Below are 22966 nucleotides of genomic sequence, written 5' to 3' on the forward strand. Positions count from 1 at the left end.
CTGTCAGATATCAAGGCATGTGATAGACAACATTTATTGAGTGGTTACTATGTTCCAGACACACTGCTTACTGCTATATTCTCGTTTGAGTCATAGAAGAGTATTCTTGAGGCTAGTGGTAGTGGTACCTTCATCTTAGAGTGGAGAAAGTGAGGTTTACTTTAATGGACAAGGTATTTGTGTCAGTTCACATAAAGTAAGTGGAAGCTTAGGCATTCCTGTAAGCTATAGCATCTTGTACCATCTACCACAATATTGTGTGCTTTTGCTTTATATCAGAGGAAGTGCTGGAAAGATTTGATCTCCAAAATTATTTTTGATTTTTAAGGGAGTGATGATGTATATTTAACACAAAGAGAAATTTTGTGTTGTCTTGGTAATATAATTTTCAGAAGACCTATACTTTGTATATGATTAAATAAAAGATTAGCAATTTATCTGAACAGTCTTTTAATGTCATATCTATTTTTATATTTGATATATTTTCCACTAGATAAAATTTAATTTTCTCTTTTAAATTTTATGACATCTAATTATGGGTACGCATATTTGTTCAACGTGGTCTGTTAAAACAAAAAGTACCACTTTGAGTTGTTTATTTTATATGTATATAGTCTTGTGATTCATAAAGAAACCCTTGAGTTTATTTCCTTAATCTTACTTCAGGTTAAACTATTCATGAAATAGCAGTATCTTTTTTTTTAATGATTGGACAACTCCATGTCCTTATTTATTAATACTTAACTATCAAGAAGTTCATATATCTGAGTTAGAGCCATTATTTTTTAAATTTTCTCAATTTCTTCTGCTTTTAAAAGGTGATACCAAAATTTTTTGGTAAGGGTTTAGCAATAATAGTTATTGCAAGTAGGGAACTTAATTTTAATTTCATATTAGAATACTCCAGGGTTCAATCTAATGTCCAACATACGTTCTTCTACTTCTTGTGTTTCTCATCCCTTGAATGTTAAGGTCCGTGATTATTTTGTGTTAGTCACTACTATATCCTCAAACTGAGAACAGTGCCTGGCACATAGTAGGTGCTTGGTAGATGGCTGTGGAATGAATGTAGAGGTAGATCACTAGTTGATTTGGAAAACATTTGTAAACATTGCTTTCATGTTTAAAAATATTTTTTGGCTGCTACTTGAATATAGTGCTGGTTACAGTAGAATCTTTTTATAGCCTGCAGGGTGCCTTATGAGCTGTCCGCAGATAGCAGGACTGAGTCTGTGATGGTCACTGAGATTAGGAACAATCCTGGCTATGGGCACTGTATTCAGAATGGATAATGGGTTACTTTTACTCAAAGCTGTGTGATCATTTTGTTTACCTATCTTTGAAGTATTCCTTGAAGATATTTTGAGCCTAGATCTAGGAAAAAGTATAGTTGCCTGCTGAGATAGTTAGGCTTTTAAGTGGTGAAAAAACAAGAAATAATGCTGACTAACTTTTTTGGGTTTAAAAATCGGAAAGGGGGATAATTGTTTCTGAGTGAGTTTTATTTTTGTTTATCAAATTATTTTAAGAACTGTTTGCATTAATCAAAGTATAACAAAGTACACTTTTGTTTCTAGGTGAAAAATTTAGAGAACTATTGGATAAGTTCCTGAGGGTTAACTTCAGCAAAGGCTGCCCACCCTTGTTTACTACTTTGAAATCTTTATATTACAATACAGAAAAGGTAAAACTTGGTCTTCATTCGGTTTCAATATAGTCTTTTTACTAACTTAATTATTATAGAAAGATTTCCATATAAATATGCTGTGATTTAATCTTTTTCTGTGTTCTAGTGATGTTATTCACTCTAGTCTAATAATAGTTGAACTGAAATTAAATGTGTATAGTATAAGAGCTATCACAGGAAATGTCAGTCTGAAATTTACAGAGTAAAGGTTTTGTAAAAACACTAAGCTGATACTGGTTGTTGTTGATTTTAATGCGTATGCTTTTCTATAAATTTGACATACTGTCACCAGAGATCTATATTTAACTACTACATGATTATTATTTTATAGTATGATTGTGGATTTTTAGATTTGTTATGCATGCTTTTAAAGTTAGAGCATGGATAATCGAGTCGGTGAAACAGTAAGATGTCATTTGGAACTATTAGTATTAATAAAGCTACATTTTAATATAGTTTTAGCCAGTTTTTGAATAAAGAGAATGATAATTTTCTGTTTTTTTTAAATTAAAAAAGAAGTACTTGTTCTTAAATTAGAAATATAATTAGAAAGTTAAAAGTTAATAGAAAGTAAGTTATAATTTTATTTTCAAGCATTGCTTCTTATTAGGCTCTAAAATTTTGTGTTCTTTTCTATAGTGATAGTTTTTGAAAGTTACTAGAGGAGTGAATAGGGAAGATTTTATTAGAAATGGCCAAATATTTTGTTAAACCTCCATCACTTTATGTTTATTTAGCTTTGACTCACAATTATTTGGGTCGAATAATTGTAAACAATAAACTATTGAAAACAAGATCAATAATAGGTATAACTGGTGGGCACTTTGTTCCTTGTGGCAGCAAGTTTCATCAACTCAAAGGGATAGCTGATAGTGTCTAAGACCTTACTAGTAAAAAGGATCATTTATATTAAAAAAATTTAGTTCTTAAATGTCTATGGCATGCTTTATTTGACTGTAATGGTACTGCTGTTGATTTTTGATAAATAGTGATTGATTCTTACGAAAACTTGTAGCAGTGCCTGGCAGTAATTTCTGTGGGTTTGCTAAAATTCCTCTCTCTTTTTGGCAAGGGTGACAGAAGGGAAAGGTGAGATGAAAAGTCAGAAATAATGAAGAGGAACTTACGTACGCAAATTAGAATACTGCTTTTGGCACACGCTCTTGCAGCAGCTGCTGAATACAGTGGTGTTAAAGCGCTTGTTCCTCTCAGGCTCTCACGGAGCTCACTGGCTTTCTCAGCTTTCAGTTTTCACAGCAGGTTTAGCCTTTTTCACCCAAACCCCTCCAATATTGACCCATAATTACCATCGTAAAGCTGTTGAGCATTTGTTGGTATTTTATAAAGGATGAAATCTGCATTTTTAAAGAAGGCACGGAGAATACATTAATTATATAGGAACCTTTGACATTTCTTTAGTGTTTAAGCGCAAAATAGGAATTTTAATAAGTTCTTTTGAGAATTGAGTTAAGCTGCTGAAAATTGAGTTAAAGTTATCAGAACTTAGTATAGAGAGGAAAAAATTTACAAGTGTGGGAAATGCTTCTCAAATAATTTTGGCCACATGTATTTGTGATTATTTATAAGGGCATTTTAAAATTTGCATACTTAAACCAGCAGTGAGTCCTCTTTTTAGCTAAGGGCTGCATTTTAACTCAGATTAAGTTTGAAAAGCCATTACGGTTTTGTAACCTCCTAAGTCTAAAGAATAATCCATGTCAGGTAGCATGAAAATAAAATAACCTTTTGAGTTTTGTTCAGGATACAGTACAATATTTGAAAAGTATTTAAAAATATCGCCAGGATTTTAAATTGTAAATACACAATTTAAGAGTATTAAGAACATTTTCTGTGTGTAATTTTTTTAAGGTTTTTTTTTCTGTGAATTTATTTGTGGTGCAAATATGTAGCTGTAGTATTTTAACCATAAAATTGTGTTTTTCCTTTTCTCCCTAGCAGTTTCATAAGCATTTAATGGGTTATCGTAGAGTCTTCTTTATCTTCCTGTTTAGTGACTGCATAGTCTTTTATCAAAACCAGACCTCTGTGGCTGAACTTCAGTTTTCCAAGTTTTCACTGTTAAAACGGTGTTATGGGTATCTTTGTGCACATAACTCTATTTAGGATTATTTTCTTCTCATGAATTCTCAAATTGATGGGTTGGGTGAAAGGTATAAATATTTTGTGGTTCCTGGTAAACACCGATAGGTTGGTTTCTGTAAGGTTGTGAACACTAGCAGTGTGTGTGAAAAGAAAGGTTCACCGCACCCTCACCACCATTAGGTCCTGTTGAATATTCTTCCTGCTAGTGTTTGCTTTTCCATGGAGTCTTTTTTTTTTTAACATAAAGAGGTTAAAACTTAAACTCAATTCATTGACCTTTATTTCTGTCGTGGAAGCTCCTCTACTGTTTTAGAAACAGCTTGGACAGTCGTCTAGGGCAGTACTTCTCAAGGTGGGAGGGGACACTTTCCACTTTCTGGAGACCGTTTTGACTGTCGCCATGGGGAGGCTGTGCTGCTGCATCTAATGGATGGATGGAGGCCAGGGATGCTGCTAAACGTTCTTCAGCACGTGGGCAGGCCCCACGACACAGAAGTCCATGACCGGCGTGTCGGGCTAGGTAGTTGTTTCTGGGCTGTCCTGTGCACCGTACGGTAGCAGCCTCCTTGGCTTTGATCGGCCAGATGCCGGTAGCTTTTCCCCAGTGTTTTTTCATTGTTGTTAACAGCTTAATTGGGATATCATTCACATACCATAAAACTTACCTATTTGAAGCCAACAATTCAGTGATTTTTAGAATTTTCAGAGGTTTGCAACTGTTACCAGTGTAATTTTCTCACTCCAAAAAGACACCCCACCCCTCCAGCATTAGGCATCTACTCGTCCACTATCTATGGATTTGCTTATTCTCATATTTCATGCAAACAGAATTATATAGCATGCGGCCTTTTTTCTCTTTAGCTTCTTTAACTTAACATTTTCATCCATGTGGTGGCTTGAAAGAGTACTTTATTCCAGGGCCAAATGCGATCCCATTGTATGTCTGCACCACATTTTATATGTCAGTTGGTGGGCATTTTGGTTGCTTCTACCTGTTGTTACCATAACTAACGCTGCTGTGAACATCTGTGTGTGAGTTTTTGCGTGTATGTGTTTTCATTTCTTCTGGGTGCGCATACCCAGTAGTGGATTTGCTAGTCAAATGGTAATTTTGTTTAAACTTTAAAAACTGCCAGACTGTTCTCCAGAATGTCCCGGTTGTCTTAAATTCCCACAAGCAGTGTAGAGTTCTGATTTCTACACGTCCTTTTCGACGGTCAGCTTATTATTGTTTAGACTTGGTCCTAGTCATGCTAGTGGGCGTGAGATAGGTATCTCCTTGAGGTTTTGGTTTGCATTTCCCTGCTAAATGATGATGTGAGCATCTTTTCTTGTGCTTATTGGCCATTTATATTTCTTCTTTGGAGAAATGTCCAGTTTTAATTGAGTTGTCTTTTTATTATCTAGTTGAAGAGTTCTTTGTGTATTTTGAGGCTATTTTTCATTGTGATCTTAGATACCTAACTTAGGTAAATTGGATTTCTAGTTTTAATTTTTAAAACTTATAATTTTTTTACTTTAATTTTTTCCTCCTTTTTTTTTTTTTTTTTTTTTGGCTTTCTTGATTTTAAATGACTGCATGGCAAAATACTATTTTCAAGAAGTATAGCTATTACATACTAAGTTTCACAAGGGAGGAGTCAAGTGTACTTCCTGACTGAGATATAAATGGTAAATAAATGAGGCAAAGTATGGATCCTTATGTCTGAGTCACACTCCCCAGACTGGCTTTCGTAGATAAATTATTCTCTTAATTATCGGGTGACTGTGATATATTTTAAGGTTCAAAAAATATGCCTAATCAACCATGGAGTCCAATGTTCTTTACAGTTTTTTTATTTAGGTTTCATGTAGACTTATCTTGATTTTTCCTTAATCCTTGAAGTTCTGAAGCTGAGGATATATTTTACTCAGTATTGTTTATAATCCTTTACGAAGAATTATGTGTATGTTTTGTTGTACTTTGTTTTATTATTGAACTGACTTTAAAAATGTTTCACCCTAGAGAGGCAAAGGTGTACGTAGTATATATATACACATACATGTGTGTATACACCGTTATTTAAAACCTGTTGTACAGTTTTTGCAGCTGCCAGTAGATGGCGTTGAAAGTTCATGAAATAATATTTGGCTCTGTGAATTGAACAACTTGAGTACTGAATTTCTAAGCCTGGAACACTTTTTACGTGACAGGTGTTCTAAGTGCGATTGATGGGATAGTATTGGTCATGGTGGGTTAAAAATGTTTATTATCTTTAATTCTTTTAATAATAATAGTCTTTTTGTAGCATTTTCATCAGTTATCAAACTCTTTGTGTATCAGAGCTAATTTTAGAGGGCTTGATAAAAACAAATTGCTGGGCCTAGAGTTTCTGCTTATGTAAATGAGGTTTGGCCCAGGAATTTGCATCTCTAACAAATTACCAGGTGGTGCTAATGATGATATTAGTGATCTGAGGATTATGCCTTAGCAACCGCTAGGTTTTCAAAAAAATATTATTGAGGTAAAATACACTTAACATTACCGTTGTAACCATTTTTAAATATACAGTTTTGGTATTAAATACATTCAGATTTTTGTGTAGCCATCACCACTGTCCATTCCCATAACTCTTTTTATCTTGGACAACTGACACTGTACCCGTTAAACAATGACTCCCCCTCCGCCCTCCCCCTTACCGCCCTCCTTGTGCTTTCTGGCTTTATGGCTTTGACTGCGGTTATATACCTCGCATACGTGGAATCATGGAGTGACTGGCTTATTTCACTTAGCATAATGTCAGAGTTCATCCATGTTGTAGCATATTGCAAAATTTCCCTTTTTAAGGCTGAAAAATACTCCATTTTACATACATAATTCATTTTGCTTATCCATTCATCGATAGACACTTGGGTAGCTTCTGTGTTTTGGCTCTTGTGAATAATTCTGTTATGAACAGGAGTGTACAAATATCTCTTTCAGTCCCTGCTTTTAATCTTATTGGGTATATATCCAGAAGTAGAATTGCTGGGTCATTTGGTACTTCTGTTTTTGATTTTTTGAGAAACTGCCCTGTTTTCCACAGCAGTTGTACCATTTTACATTCCTACTAGTAGTGCACAAAGGTTCCGATTTCTTTACATCCTATCAACCGTTGTTTTCTGTTTTTGTTTTTGTTGTTTTTTGGGAAGAGGTTATGTCTTATTGTCATTTTGATTTGCATTTCTGTTATGATTAGTGATGTGCATCTTTTCATGTGTTTAATGGTTACTTGTATATCTTTACTGGAGAAATGTCTATTCAAGTACTTCACCCATTTTTGAATTGGGTTTTTGTTGAGTTTTAGGAGTTCTCTATATATTCTAGGTATTAGTCCCTTATTATTATTTTTATTTTTACTTTTTGGTTTTTATTTTTTTTTTTTAGGCGAGGCAACCCTTGGTTGATCTCACAGATTGCAAAGGACCTTGTCAGCTTACAGTCCTTTATTTTTTATTTATTTTTATGCCTGCAGCACATGGTTTTCCTAGGTGGTCTCCCGTCCAAGTACTAACCAGGCCCTACCCTGCTTAGCTTCTGAGATCAGGCAGGATCGAGTGCATTCAGGGTGGCATGGCCGTAGACTAATCCCTTATTAGATATGAGATTTACAAATATTTTCTCCCATTCTGTGTGTTACCTTTTTACTCTGTGGGTAGTGTCCTTTGATGCACAAAATTTTTAAATTTTCATCAAGTCCAGTTTGTCTTTTTATTGTTGTTACCAGTGTCTTTAATGTCATATAGAAGAAAGCACTGCCAAATCCATGGCTGTGAAGCTTTTGTCTTATGTTTTCTTCTAGGAGTTTTGTTGTTTTAGGTCTCAAATTTAGGTCGTTGATCCATTTTGAGTTCATTTTTGTATATGGTATTAGGTAAGGGTCTAGCTTCATTTTTTTGCACATGGATCCAGTTTTCCCAGCATCATTTGTTTAAAAAAATATCTTTTCCCCATTGAAGGGTCTGGCACCCTTGTCAAAAACCATTTGGCCATATATGCAGGGGTTTATTTCTGGGCTCTCTCTGTCATTCCATCAGTCTCTATGTCAGTCTTTATGCAAATACCACACTGATTTGATGACTGGAGCTTTATAGCGAGTTTTGAAATAGGAGTGTGAGTTGTCTGATTTTGTGTTAAGTCATTGAACTTTTAATAGTGATTGCATTTAATTTGTAGATTTCTTTGAGTAGTATTGACATTGTAATATTGTCTTTCAGTTCATAAATATGTGATGTGGAAATTTATTTGTCTTTAATTTCTTTCAGCATTGTTTCGTAGTTTTCATTGTATAAGTCTTTCACATACTTGGTTAAGTTAATTCCTAAGCATTTTCTTGTTTTTTGATATTATTTTGAATGGAATTGTTTTTGTAATTTCCTTTTCAAATTGTTCATTGTGTATAGAAATGCAACGGATTTTTGCATGTTGACTTTGTATTTTGCTGCTCTGTTAAATTAATTTATTCTAACAGATTTTAGATTTTTGTAAAATCATTAGAGTTTTCAATAGGTAAGGTTATGTCATGTGCAAACAGATATATGTACTTATTCCTTTCTAATTTGAATGCTTTTTATTTCTTTTTCTTGTCTAATTGCTTTGGCTAGAACTTCCAGTGTTATGTTGAGTAGAAGTGGTGAAAGCAGACATCCTTGCCTCGTTCTTGGTCCTCGTGGAAATGCTTTCAGTCTTCCACTGTCGAGTGCGATGTTCACTGTGGGTTTTGACAGGGGAAAGGTCACTGTCCTGCTGTTAGTTAGTTTCTAGTCATAATGTACCCCCGTGAGTCAGAGAATTGTCTTTTAGTAATGAATGTGCCAGTGCCCCATGCACCAGTGACCAGTGTAGCATAATCGTTAAAAGCTAAACTCTGGAGCTTTTGTGCTTGGGGTGGATTCTGGCTTTGCCGTTATGTACTTTCAGCTTATTTTTTCTCCCTTTGCCTGTTAAGTGAAGTTTGATCATTGTTCACATCACACCAGGTTGTTTTGAGGCTGAGTTAATACAAGTAAAGTACTTAAAATAGTTAGTTGCTAGCACATAGTAAGTGCCGTGTAGGACTGACTCTTATGATTATTACTGTAATATGTAATCACATATGTAACATGTAAAGCGCCGTGATGATGGCTTATTACTGTTGTTGTCCCCTCTCTGGCGTGCCCCCTCTTTTTGGTGGTGTTAGTGGCATCCCAATTTATAAAACTCTCACAGTCATCACCGTTAAAATAACACCACATTGGTCAGATACTATTAAAAGTTTTAATGCTTTCCCTTCACATTGACCTTCTTTTTGAAGTTCTCAAATAAGACAGTTGTATTTTCCAACTCATTCTGAGCAGTTATGATCAACAGACATTTATTACCAACTGTACACACAAGCTGCTGTTTTTCAACTGACACTTCTAATTCATGTCGCTTTTTGTTTGAAACTCCCAGGGTATAGCACGTTTACAGTGCCGTTTATAATATTTCAGTCCTACCTGGATATATTGAAATTCACATTTATCATAATTATCACGAAAAACAAAGGTAGTTTAAACATCTAGTTAGGAGTGCACTTCTTCCATCAACTGTATATTTTGGATTGATTTTATTTGACTATTTTGTAATGAGTGACATTTTAGAAAATCTGAGCACATAATGGCTTACAGCTTCACAATGTAATGCGGGAAGCAAGAAGCAAATAGACGAACTGTTAATAAGAAATTATACAGATGTGCTTATTGACAAAAAAAAGTTTTTTAATAACTAGTGATAATTTGTTCTTTAAAACCTGAAACTACTTAGTGAGATGAGAAATTAATAAGCTTTTGTTTATTATTAATAGAGATCAGTATATTTTCTGTGTTTTTTTCTCATTTTCTACCCCCACAGGGAGTTAGGGATGGAGAGCACACACCCTAGTAGTTTAGTTAATGTATAATTTTGAAATAAAGAGTATATTGTTTTGAAATCTAATTTAATCCACAATAAGTATAAATACCTTCAATGTAATATTTAAAAATATTTAAACTGTGTTTCTTTAACAGATTTCTATAATCCAGGAGCTTGTTACTAATTATGAAGCCTCTCTTAAAGTTTGCGACTTTTTTAGCCCTTACGGTAAGTTTAAATTAGAGTGAATTGCAATTTGATTACTCATTTCAATATATTTTTAATCACTTACAGTTAAACCATCTTATGTTTGTTATGTACATGCTACATGATACCTGTTTACTAAATAGGTTTTGAATGAATGAAATGAGAAGAGCACTTCAATTTTATTTAAGTTTTCCATAATATTGCGAGTTGGGAGTTGACCCTATTTGAGCATGTGTTAACAGACTTGAAGTCTCGCCAAAAATCTTGTAGTTAGCTTATATCGAAATGTGTTTTTATTTAATCCCTAGTTCTTTCTGCTTTTTAAAAAAATTTTAATTCTGTATAATTTCATTCTTTGTTTCTCTGTTTGTAGGGGCATTTGTAAATCAAGGCAACTTAGTTTAGAAAACACTCTAGAATATTTTGTCTTGCGGATGGGAACTTTAGTCTGGTTTCTTCAAGTGTCTTTTACATGTCATGGCTCTTTTGTTTTTGTTGTTTGAAACAAATTCCACATAAAATTATAGACACAGAAATAGGATAATGAACCTTCGTGTCCCCATCACTCAGCTTTGTTATCAACATTTTGCCAGTCTTATTTGAAGTACCTTCAGTCTACTTATTTTTCTAGAGTATCTTTTAAAGCAGACATACAGCTTCACCTGTAAGTACCATGATATACATCTCTAACTCCTCAAAACCTTTAAACAGAAGATCTAACCTCAGTGCTTTCTCACACAAAAGTAACTCTCACGTCATGCCATCTTAACACCCAGTTCACACGCACATTTCCGTGATTATCTTAAAATAATGTCTTTGTATAATTGCTTTATTTGAATGTGGGTCCAGCTAAAGTCTCCACTTGTTTTATGTCTCTGATATTCTTTTAATCTTGAGTAGTGCTCTGTCCCTCTTTCTAAATGTTATGTATTGAAAGGTCATTCATTTTGTGGAATGTCTCACTTTCTGGATTTGGCGAATTTGCTTTCTCGTGGTATCATTTAATACTTTTGCTATCATCTGTATTTCTTGTAAACTTATAGTTAGATTTTCAGGCTTGATTGGACTCAGGTTCTGTGTGAATACTTCATGTGTGATGCATTGTTCTTCCTGTCACACCTGGAGGCAGAAGACATTTTTTTTGTCCCTTTTTGCGACGTTAAGGTTAGGGCTCAGATGCTCTCATCCTGCCCAGTAAAGAGTTCCTCACTGGCTTCTCACCTGAAGAGTTTTGGCAGCTACTGAGGGTCATTGCCCCAGTCCCTTCTTTCCTTCAAATCCTCATTTCTGTATTTATCAACTAGAAATTTTACAAATAACTTTCCCTCATCAGTTGTTTGTTTCCCTTGAAATACAGTTTTATGTAAGAGGAGCACGATAAATGATGAGCTTTTTGTTTTTATTATTTGCGTTTTAAATTATACTAATTTTTGTGTTTGCATTGGTATTTCATTTGGTCAGCTCAAAACCTGTTTTTTCTGATGTAGTATGGGTAAGTTCCCTTTGCACTCTTTCTTCCTCATTTTATACCGGTAGGTCTTCCTTTCTGGAATCTATTTGGAGAGCTTGGTGTTTCTTTATCGACTCTTCTGTAGCTTGAGGGGAAGGGATGGGGAACAGGGTAGAGCTCAGCTGATTATATGTGACTGCTTTTGTTACGTAGGGTTACTTCTGTCTTGTCAGGAATGTTTCTTCACACCCTTCAACTTTGGGTTTCCCTGATTTAGTGGGAAGGCCTAGACAGTGCTCAGCCCTGGCCATCTTGTCTTTGTGGAAGTCTTGCAGTGGTAGTTAGGACATCTTCTCTCCAAACCCTTCTCCCTAACCTTTCGTGGGTCTGCTGCCTCATGCTCTCAACCAGAGAATTTGTAGTTAGTTTGAGTTACCTTCTTTCTCCAGCACCGTTTCCTTGGAGTGAGGCAGGGCTTAGAAGTCTGTGAAACTAGAGTCTTGTTTCTCTGCTTGGCTGCACATTTTGAACTAAGTGGCATGAAGTCATACTTCTTTCTTTTGAAATTGGTCATTTTTGCTAGGTTTTTACTGTTTATGATTATAATAATTATTTCATTATGCTTTGGGGGAGAGAAAGTATGTGATAAGCTTTACCTTACTTTCTTCCCTATAATAACGTTTTGTTTGTTTGATTGCAGAGAATGGGGAGAAGGAGCCCCCAACAACGCTGCTCTGGGTTCAGTATTTCCTGGCACAGCACTTTGATAAACTTGGGCAGTATTCTTTGGCTTTGGATTATATTAATGCTGCAATTGCCAGTACTCCAACTCTAATAGAATTATTTTATTTGAAAGCAAAGATTTACAAGGTAAAATCCTAGTCAAGTGTTTTAAACAGTTGAAGAATTTGGCCACTTTAAGAACTCTTGGAGGTATTTCTGTGCAGAAATTACTCATATATGGCACCTTGGTAATCTATTTGTAATACTCTAATAATCCTAAAGAGTTTTAGATTGCATAGTTGTGTGATCAGGGTTAATCATTAGATTCAGCTCTTAGTAAATATGAATGTTAATTTAAAGATTTCTAGATAAATTTTACAGTAATGGTACCAGATTTCTAATTTGTCTTTATGAATGTTTGCCATTGATATTGCACCCATATTCTCTTAATCTTAAACCATGATTTTAAAATGCTTGCATTTCTTAAAGCACATAGGTAACCTCAAAGAAGCTGCAAAGTGGATGGATGAAGCGCAGTCTTTAGACACGGCTGATAGATTCATCAATTCTAAATGCGCAAAATATATGCTTCGAGCAAATATGATAAAAGAAGCAGAGGAAATGTGCTCCAAGTTCACGAGGGTAGGAAATAGCATGCAGTCGTCCGAGTTGGAAAAATTAACCTTAAGTTCTGTGTTGATTTATGAAGTTTGCCACTGAGGATGCCGAGAATTCATTTTTGTTATTTTTTTTAAATCCCATTTAGCTCATATCCTAAGTCTGGCTTTTTACGGTGGTCGCGTGTGTGTATAATGTTTTTGTCTCACTAGTAATTTGTAGTCACATATTTCTTCTGTTTAATTTTTCTTTTATGCTATCTTCAGAATTGCTCACAGAATTCTTTCTATGTAGAACTAATAACTGTGGACTACTAGTCTCCGTGGCATTCTGGAATTTAAGTTTTCTGAAATTATTGAGCTAAACAATTGTTCTTTCCGTTTTCTCCTTCGCTTTTCTTTTATATCCTTTTCCACATAGACTTTCTGTTGCGTTATAAAAATGATACATGCTTGTGGTTAAAAATGTGAGTAGACTGATTAGCAGAACGGAATAGAAAGCTCAGAAACAGAGTCGCATGTATTTTGAAACTTGGTATATAGCCAGAGGTGCTTTAAAAATCAGAGATGAAAAGATACTGCTGGGGCAATTAGTTACTTGTGTTGAAAAAGTAAAATGACATCCTTATCTTACAACACGCAAATTGATTCCAGGTGGATTAAGATCCAAGTATGCAAAGCAAACCTTTCAAGCTTTTAAAGTAAAATATAGTAGTTTATCTTTAGGCCTTGAGGTAGGAAACATTTCTTAAGACACCAGAAGCATAAAGTACAAGAGTAAAACTGATATACTTGACTATATTAAAGATAATGTATAACAAAAATAACCACAGTGAGAAGATAAACCATGGAATTAGAGAAGATATTTCCAACTCACACAATGAAAAAAAAAAGTTTATACTCTCCAAAGAATTCGGTGAAATGGTTATATAACAGCGAAGTGATTATATAACACACTTGAATGTGACACTGAAATACAATGAGAAAACTATTGTTCTGTCTCTAAAGTACACGTTCCATACAAAGCGGAAGGAGGGCTTTAGTGCTGGTGTTTGCCGGTAAGTTATTTAGGATGCAAATAAGTTACCACTGTGCTCTGTAATGCTGCTGTATTGCTGCTACAGCACCAGCGGGCCGCCTTCCTTAAATGTTAACGAAATTCTAGTTGTGTCTGGTTATTAATGGAAACCCCTTGTAATTTAGAAGCAACAGAATAGCCTGAACTTATATTATGAAAATTTAACCGCTCGCAAGAATGGTACTATAGACTGTAAACACACACACAAAACTCAGTAAGAAAAGGCAAGTATGGGCAAAGGATATGAACAGTTCACAGAAGTGGAAAATGGAATGGCCAAAAAATACATCTTTATCAGTAATCAGGAGAATTATAAGATATCATTTTGTACTCATCAAAATTAAGAAATTGAAGTCTCACGTTATTAGATAGTCACAAAAATATTATGTCCTGTGTATATATGCTCATATATATGAGATACATATGAAATATATATCATGTATATTTTTATGATGAGAAAGAAACAATGAATGGTCCCTAGATAGCAGCCTTTAATGAAAACTAAATGTGTGTTATCTCTAATTTTTCTTTAGAACCACTATCTATATAGACTGTATGTTCCTTTCTTATCATAAAAAGGGCTTTTCATCTGAACCTGCCTGCCTTTTACTTTCTGATATTTAGAGTAGTGCTGATAATTTCTCTATCCTTTCTAAGAAGAAATAGAAAGTGGCTTTAACAATTATTAAGCACTGAGTTAAATACTTTTGTATACCTGATATCATTTAATCTTAACAATCCTATAATAACATTACCATCATTAGAGTTAAGAAGATGTGTAGAGAGGTCAAGTACTGTGCCAACTGGAGATCACCGAGCTAGTCATTTATTTGGATCCAGGATTCTAGCTTAGGTGTCTCTGACTCTAAAACACAGGTTTTAGGATTGTGTCGTAGGAGCAGAAACTGCGGTGGCTAGTATTTCTAAAACTCAGATGCCATAGGATCAACAGCAGCTGCAAAGTGGCTGGAGAAAAAAATTTAGGAAAAAAAATTAATACTGTTTATGTTCTTGATGCACTTTATCGTGTTTGTGTGACATTTTACAGCAAGGTGATTGAGGCTCTGAAGAGGTTCCTGGAATCATCTTTGATCACGTAATAAACAGTGCTGGGGCTCAAAGTCTTCAGTGCCCTTTCCACTGCATACAGTTTTGAAGGTTAGATGAGAGCACCAGTGTAGATGTAAGAGCAGTGATGTGTGTAGACAAAAGTGCCACCTGGAAGGCCAAGCTGGAGACCAATGAGTACACAGGACTTCTTACGTTAAACGAGTCCAGTGACTGAAACACACTCGCATGCACCACCGACACCTAGGATGCGTCTGAAAGGGCACAGGAGAATGAAAAGGGGGGAAAGGGTGCCCATTTGAGAGTAATCACTAACGTCTGTGGCTCAGCTTGCTCGTCGTAATTGCTTTTAGTCGTCCACTCGTGACAAGTTGCCAGGCTGTTTGGAGAACTTACGTAGTTTATCCGTACTGGTCCGCTGGCCAGACGCGTCTGAAGCACGCGCTGGTAACAGTGAGCCAGTGGAGAGAACTGCCAGCAACCTCGAATAGTCAGTCTGTGTCTGCTCGCTATTTAGTGAGTGAAGTGCTCATGTTTCCTTCTTGTAGATTTTTCACAGTTTAGAATTCTTATACAGAGTTACTGATGCAAGGTGTATAGTTCTAGTTGGTAATGAAATAATGTAGATTTCTTATAAACGTATGTAATTATCAAAAAAAGAGGAAAAGATACATAACCATAAAGAAGAAATAAAATGCATCCATAATTTCATTCACCCAGGGTTAGTTTTTATACTTTTAATGAGAATTCTGAAAATTGAACTGATAACACATAATGAGTGTGAAAAAGAACTAAAGAATTGAAATTACTTATGTAAATGTACCATTGCCATGGTTCCTGGTCCATGTAATATATATTTGAAATAACCCTTCAAAAAGGTGACAATACTGTAAGTGCCCCTGCACTGAAACCAGGTACTTTATGTCCTGACACTGGTCACAGAATTCACATTGAGTCTGAATTAACAAGTATTCTTAACAAATTTTATTACTTCATTTTTGTCACCCCACTGCAAATGAGAAAATTTGCCATAGAACAGGAGATGCTGTTAGGAGCAGACCCATGGGCACAAAAAAGTGACAGTAGCGGCAGCCTGATGTGGAGGGAGGATACCGAGAAACTGAAAAGCAGGCTTGGAACTGTTCCTGACAAATTTGGCATTAATGGATGCACATCATAGTGACCTGAATCAGCAAAGAAAGGTTAAGAAACTTGCTTAATAGGCAGAAGGTAGCCATTACTTCATAGGATTACTATAGAAAATAGTGTAATTAAAAGCTTTGGCGCTTAGAAACTTAGCTCTAGTAATCTGGACTTTTTTTCTGTTTAGAGTGTCAAATGCTCCAGCAGAACTGGGTAAATAAGGCATTATGTAATTTTAAATTTGTAGGAGCTTTTTAGTAGCACATCGATATATTCGTTAATTGCTGTTGTCATAATATTTGTAGCTTTAGTCGTAAAAGAAAAAATAAGATTTTTAGGATCTCTTATTGTTTCTTTTTATATTTATGAATGATTCCGTTTCAGGAAGGAACATCTGCCATGGAAAATCTAAATGAAATGCAGTGTATGTGGTTTCAGACAGAGTGCATCTCAGCTTACCAGCGTCTGGGGAGGTATGGGGATGCCTTGAAAAAATGCCATGAAATAGAAAGGGTAAGTTGATAGAATTTTGACGTTATTTTTCTCTTGTAAGGTGATAAGAAACGCAGATAGATTTCTGCCTGGGATCATCTACCTGTTTTATCTCCTTTGGAAATTTCATTGTGAAAAAGTCGATCTTTAGCCTTTCAAACATTCTGAGATTGTGAATAAACAGTTGCTTTCTTTTGATCCTCGAATGATTACGATTTCAACATGTCTCCATGTTTTTGTCTGAAAGATTAATTTACTATGCCGTTACGGTTATTAGTAATATATGTTCAGACTTTCTGCTCCCTAATCAGGCCGTCATTTGGTTTTCATCCCCAGCCTAGAAGGACACACAAACTGATGGCCACCTCTTTCCCCGTTGCGCCAGGATCCGCTCATAGTCGGCCTCTCTCCAGTTTGTCTTCCCACGCTGTTTGTCCTCGCATTCAGTACTTGTACAGCGATCTGTGACTGGTTCGCAGGCTGATTTTATTACTTGCTTTTAGGATCGTGTGTGTGATTGTGCCTTAGCGAGGGGCCTTTTCTTTTCCTTTGTGTGAATTTTTGTTTTCCTGTTCTTTGTCATCTCTGAAGCACTCTCCTTCCAAATGGACAACAGGAGGAAAAGAGCCACACATGCACCCCTGAGGCAGTCCTCAGCAGCCCTCAGTTGGGGTCACTCGGCACCACTGTTCCCATGCTGACGCAGTATAAAACCACAGGCGTCGTAGTCAGGTGAGCCTGAAGTCTGCACTCCGGCAGTCACTTTGGCCTTTTTCCCATGTGAAACCTCTGAGGTGACCCAGAAGAAAGGCGGACTCTTAGAGGGTGGCTTTCGACGGGAACCGGAACTAGGATTACACCTGAGCCCTCTTAAAAATAACCTAGTTTTTGCTTTATTTGGGGGTTTTTTTTTGCTTTTTTCTTTTTAAGCCTGGGCTTGATGGCTGTATCTTTAGGGGAAATACTTCTCATCTTCTCCTTGAAAAATATAAAGCCCTTGGCTGAGAAGTGATTCATGCAGGTTCCAAGCATTGTCATGTGAGTCAGGCTCTTCTTTCTGTGAAGGAACGTAGGTTACTGGCTTGTAGATGACGACTGTCACTTTAAAAACATTCCGTTCGTTATTAGGAAAGATGCATTCTTACTAACTGTCTCTCAGAGAGACAGATTGTTTCCTGAATGAAGAGACTGCTGGGCACTTAGGGATCAGTAATTCCAGCGAGGCCAGAACGAGAGATCGATCAGATTGTCTGTGGAAGTCAAATTTGAACATCCTTAGGATCATTATGATTGTGAACTGCTCTCATTTCTCCTAACATTAATAACGATCTTACTTTGTTCTGTCTGATATTTTTGAAGATTGTTAGAATATGGTCACTAGCTATTCCATTACTAAGTTTCATTTCACTTTCTCTTAAAGTTTTAGTGATTTTAGTTTAGCCAATCAAAATAAAATTCTGTGTAAAGTCAGATAAACGACATTCGACCCTTGGACAATGCATGGGTTGGGGTGCCGACCTCTGTGCAGTCGAAAATCCGAGTATAACTGCAGTCTGCTCTTCGCATCTGTGATTTCCCACTGCGGGTAGAAAATCGAGTTGGCCTTTGGACAATGAGGGTTTGAATTGCACAGGTCCACTTACATGCAGGTGTTTTTAATTATAAAAACGCATATTGTTCAAGAGTCAGCTGTACTTCTGGTTAAAGAAATATCATTTGACTGGTAGAAAGCATTTTTGACGGGGAAAAAATGATAGGAAATCGTTGGTTATCACCCTCTGGTCACGTTACATATTTGTTATTGCTAGAATCTTTCCTGTCTTTACTTAGGGTTTGCCGTCGATGCTTGAGAATAGAAAATACAAGGAACAGATAAACAAGAAAAGAGCCTATTATGTTATTTTAAAGTTAGTCTTTTTATAGTGAAATAATTTATACTAAAAATAAATAAAACTAATATGTAGGACTATGAGTGCATAGTACCAATAGGGTGATTAAAAATTTGCTGAGTAATTAATGCTTCTAAAATTAATTTCTAATAGTTAATATAACCAAAAAGAAAATTCTTTTTTAAGAAACTTATTTATTTAAATTAGTTTCAAGTACACAGTACATTGGTTAGACATCTATATAATTCATAAAATGACCCCCCCCCCCCATTTGCTCCCTCCATCCCCTAGCCCTCCACTTAGCCTTTATATTAATGCTGACTGCATTCCCTCTGCCGTGCTCCCCATCCCCGTGACCAACTATCAACTGCTAATTTGCACTTCTAAAAGAAAATTCTTAATGAAATAATTGTAAGAATTTGGGAGTAATTACTGAATTAAAAGATTTATTATAATAGGTATCTGCATGGGTTACTTTTGTGCCTGAATTTAAAGTATTTTAGTAAAGAAACGAGCTTCAAAAACCTTTGTAGTTTACCTTCTAAAAAGGTCAGTGACTAGAGAAATAAGTTTAAATTAGGACTGAATCATCTGCCTTCAAGAACTCTTCCCAGAGTTCTTTCAGTGAAGGCAGTTTCAGCTCGGGCACACATGAAGTTGACATGTGAGGATTCTGGACAGGCTCAGTGTAGTTCTTTTTCTGTCTTAATCTTGCCACTCTTCTAGGATTTTAGGGCTATATATGTACAGGTTACATGATCCAGCCCAATCTGATGTTTAGAACCTGAGTTTTAGTCAAAACAAAACAACCGTCTTTAAAATTTGTGATACAAACTCGTGTTCAGGATAAGATTTTAAACTGTTTCATCTTTTAAGAATTGAGTTTTCTTTAACCAGTTTTTAGGTGATTGGTTTCTCATTATTTCAGTGTGCTACTTTATGTCTAATCAGAGCAGCAGTAGAAACTTCTAAGCTTTTTGGTAAGATGTAGGGCTTCTGATAGCTCAAAACCGTAGGAAGTTCATTACTTCATATTCTGGTGTCTTAATCTTTACTGGTTTGACATGTGCTTTATGATGGCATATTCTCTGTAAGTTGCCTATCGCCTACCCTCTTTGGTCTAGTTATTACAGATTTTAAGTATTTCTGTGCGTGAGCTCCTGTTAGTCTATCCAGTCACTCAGAACAGGAATGGGCGGGGACTCCGGATCAGAAGAGACGGCTTGGTAGGGGATCCCCAAAACCCTGAAGAGAGCCACGTGCTATGCGCTGCGGAAGGCATTGCTGATACCTTTCCCGACTTGATTCAGGCCCAGTTTTAACGACTCGAGGAATTCCGGCATTACTGTCCCCTCCCCACCCAAAGAGAGAGAACCAGTGTGTACGATGAGGGGGACGTCGAGTTACAGGTGTGGGCCGGGCGCCGAAATTCGGGTACCTAGTTTCCGCAGGGAGCTGATAAGTGATCTTAGTTCATGTTTGACTGACGTGGGGGAGGGGAGGGACTGACTCCCTGTTTGTGTTATCTAGTATGTTTTTGTCTTATAAATTTGGAGACCAAGGTGGCACAAAGGGGATCTTTGTGGTAACGGAACGGTTCTGTGCCCCTACTGGCGGTGGTGGCTGCTCGAGTCCTCACGTGGTAAAACCACAGAGAACTAACCGCACACACGGTTGTACCAGGGGCAGGCTCTGGGTTTCGGTAGTTGTGTAGCACGTAGCCTTTTGGGAGAAGCCGAGGGAAGAGTATACAGAATGACTCTATGCTGCCGTTGTAGCTTCCTCTGGATCTGTAATTATTCCAAAATAAAAAGTTAAAAAATTGAAAATCAGCCTTAGATGATATAATTGTTTTTGAGTAGGAGTCTGCAATACATCATTTCTTCCAAAAGCAAAATTGTTTTGTGGAATCCCAATTTAATCTAGCCATATCTGGTCTACTACCATTATTAGCTTATCGTAGATCGATCACCACCCAGGTTTGCGGGCTCTCCTGAGTTCCTGACGCGCAGGGCTTTCGAGGGGAGAGCTGTGGAAGCCACAGGCAGAGTGGGATAGTGGTTACTGGTTTATGGAAGACATTAACTGGAGAGAGGCGGCCTGTGGGCTGTTACTGGTAAAGAGGCGACTTGAATGTTTGTGATTCCACGAGGCTCCCTCCTGAATTTGACTTGAAATCGGTGTTTGCTAGTGCTTCTAGGAATATCTCTTGAATCTGCCTTTTCACACATAAACGTTTCTCAGCCTAATAAAGGTCATGTAATCTCTTAGGTGTTTTCATCGTTGTATTGAATTTTAAGATATTCTTATGGCACTAGACATGCTTGATTGACATTAAGGAAGACCACGAACAACTCTATGAAACGTTTAACCCTTCGATTTAGAAACCAAGCTGTTATTATTTATGAATTGATTTGTCTTACCGATGGGAGGAATGCAATTTTCAAATATAACATCATCAAAGCATGATTCTTGAAAGAGTAAATATAAACTAACATTCATTTTTTTCTATTTCTTTCCCTCCATACTGTGTACTTTTATTCTTCTTAGAGTTCTTCACTTAAAGTCTTAGGCATTAAATATAATTCTGTGTATAGTGTGTTTCTAGTTACCAAGACATTAAATTATAAGGTGACGTGGACACTTACTGGGGTGTCCTCTGCATAGTGAGTCACTGGGCCGCGGGGCAGGGAAGATAAAGGAGTAGAAGAGCTAGGTCTGAACCGGTGTACTGGCTCATTCATTTCTCTGTATGTGTTTGGAGAAGCTAAAGTAGGAGAAAAGAAAGGACAGGTAAAGAGGCATGCAGCGAAGAAAATAAAAGTAGAAATTGGTAGAGGGTTAATCTTCTACGTGAGGAATTAGTTCTAAACTTTTGGAGAGTCATGGACCCTTTGAGACTTGGATGAAAGCCCGGAGCTCTCTCTTAGGAAAATGTTACACTCGTTTATACATAGACTCCAGACTAAGAACATTTGCTAAAATGGAATGTAGGTAGGTTAATGGTAGCTCGTCGGGTGAGAGAAAGCCATAGTGCTCTGTGTCTCTATAGCAGTTTACAGTTTAGAATGAGCTCCAAAATATTTTCTCATTTGATCCTATAAGAACCTTATGGAATTGGCTGTATAGATTTCTTTATTCCTAACAGATAATCGGGGCTCTGGGGAATTAAGAGGTCACGTGCCTGATGAGCAGCTGGTCTCCGGAGTTGGCAAATGCTGCGCTTACTGCATGTGTGCTGTGCTGGGCCTGTGCCAGGCATCGGGGGGCGACGTGACAAGGTTGCCCTTGAAGAGCCCGTGGTGGAGCAGAGCAGCCTAATTATAAATACTTCGCGTCATTGTATAGTCAAAGTTTAGACTTCATTCAGAGCTCTGTTAACTCTGCCGTACTGATTTTGGGGAAATATTGAGAAGAATTTCATTAAAGCTAAAATATCAATGTGCACTAATTTCCAGGCTTTTGGTGATAATCTGATCATCTAATTTACTACACAGAAATTGAGTATCAGCACAAAATGGGATTTCTAGGGAATTAATCATAGGAAGAAAAACTTAAGTTATATGCAGAGAAGAACTTGGTGTCCTTCATGGTATTAAACACTGCAGAGGGCAACGGAGTGAAATTGTGACTGTTAAAATGGTTTCTGGGGGCTTTTTATGATTTTCTTTTCAAAAGTAGACATTATTGAAAAAATGTAAGAGATAATTTGTGGTTTTGTTTTTAAGCACTTTTTTGAGATAACCGATGATCAATTTGACTTCCATACATACTGCATGAGAAAGATGACCCTTCGTGCCTATGTTGACCTTCTGAGATTAGAAGATACACTCAGGAGACATGCCTTCTATTTCAAGGCTGCTAGATCCGCGATTGAAATGTACTTGAAATTGTATGATAATCCCTTAACCAATGAAAACAAGCAACAAGAAATAAATTCAGGTAACTGACAAGGAACTATTTTAAAAGATTCAAAAAGAACATTAACATAAACAATGCATAGAAAAGTCAAGTGGAAGTGAAGACAGCACTAGAGAACCGAAACGCCAGAAGCAGCAGCGCGGGGAGGGGAGACTGAGCCGGGGTCGGCAGGTGGCGCCCTGGGGCCGAGGCTGCCGAATCCCCCTCAGGGCGTGACTCGCAGGCTTTTATTTTTACCTTCAGCAAGGCTAACTCAGGGAACATGGAAATGTCTATGAGCTAGGTCCTTTTTTTTTCCTACTGTAACTAAAAATAGCTTTGAGCCCCTCAGGGAAAAATATTTATTTTTACAACTTCTAGTACCTATTATTGAAATAATAATCATGCTAATGAGACTACAGCTCTTATTCACTAAAATGTTAATATCTGGGAATATTTGAGAAATCGCATGGAGGCAGATTTCTGCTCTTTCATTCCTAATATGTGTAGTGGTTGGAGATTGTGTTTTTCCGTGCATTGCCTTATCCTGGAAATACTCCCAGGGGATAGTTGGTACCGTGAGCCTCACTTCACACGATTTGAAACTTGGTACAGGGAGAGATGATTTGCCTAGAGTCGCGTGTCGTCTGGGAGGCAGAGCTGGGCTGGAGTTGGTTAATTTTAGTCAAGCAGCATCCGCCGGTTGCCTTTTGTGTGCC

The 22966-nt window shown here is 36.7% G+C and overlaps 1 protein-coding gene and 1 pseudogene across 6 annotated transcripts in view; one reads left to right on the forward strand and one right to left on the reverse strand.

Annotated features, from left to right (window-relative positions):
- The window catches only part of NAA16 (N-alpha-acetyltransferase 16, NatA auxiliary subunit), a 52566-nt gene that overhangs the window by 22946 nt on the left and 6654 nt on the right, over positions 1-22966 (forward strand). For 3 of the 6 annotated variants that reach the window (XM_036228914.1, XM_016158180.2, XM_036228915.1), the window contains 6 exons: positions 1578-1684; positions 9836-9908; positions 12038-12207; positions 12550-12702; positions 16351-16479; positions 22076-22289. In XM_036228914.1, the coding sequence (XP_036084807.1) occupies positions 1578-1684; positions 9836-9908; positions 12038-12207; positions 12550-12702; positions 16351-16479; positions 22076-22289 (846 nt within the window). Of the gene's footprint in view, positions 1-1577; positions 1685-9835; positions 9909-12037; positions 12455-12549; positions 12703-16350; positions 16480-17049; positions 17191-22075; positions 22290-22966 lie in introns of those variants that run through there. The other 3 variants (XR_004953412.1, XR_004953413.1, XM_036228916.1) reach the window with 3 other exon arrangements.
- LOC118609546 lies at positions 7276-7394 on the reverse strand (annotated as a pseudogene).

The sequence above is a fragment of the Rousettus aegyptiacus genome, unplaced genomic scaffold (genome assembly GCF_014176215.1).
Source record: "Rousettus aegyptiacus isolate mRouAeg1 unplaced genomic scaffold, mRouAeg1.p scaffold_m13_p_11, whole genome shotgun sequence".
NCBI classification, from domain to species: domain Eukaryota; kingdom Metazoa; phylum Chordata; class Mammalia; order Chiroptera; family Pteropodidae; genus Rousettus; species Rousettus aegyptiacus.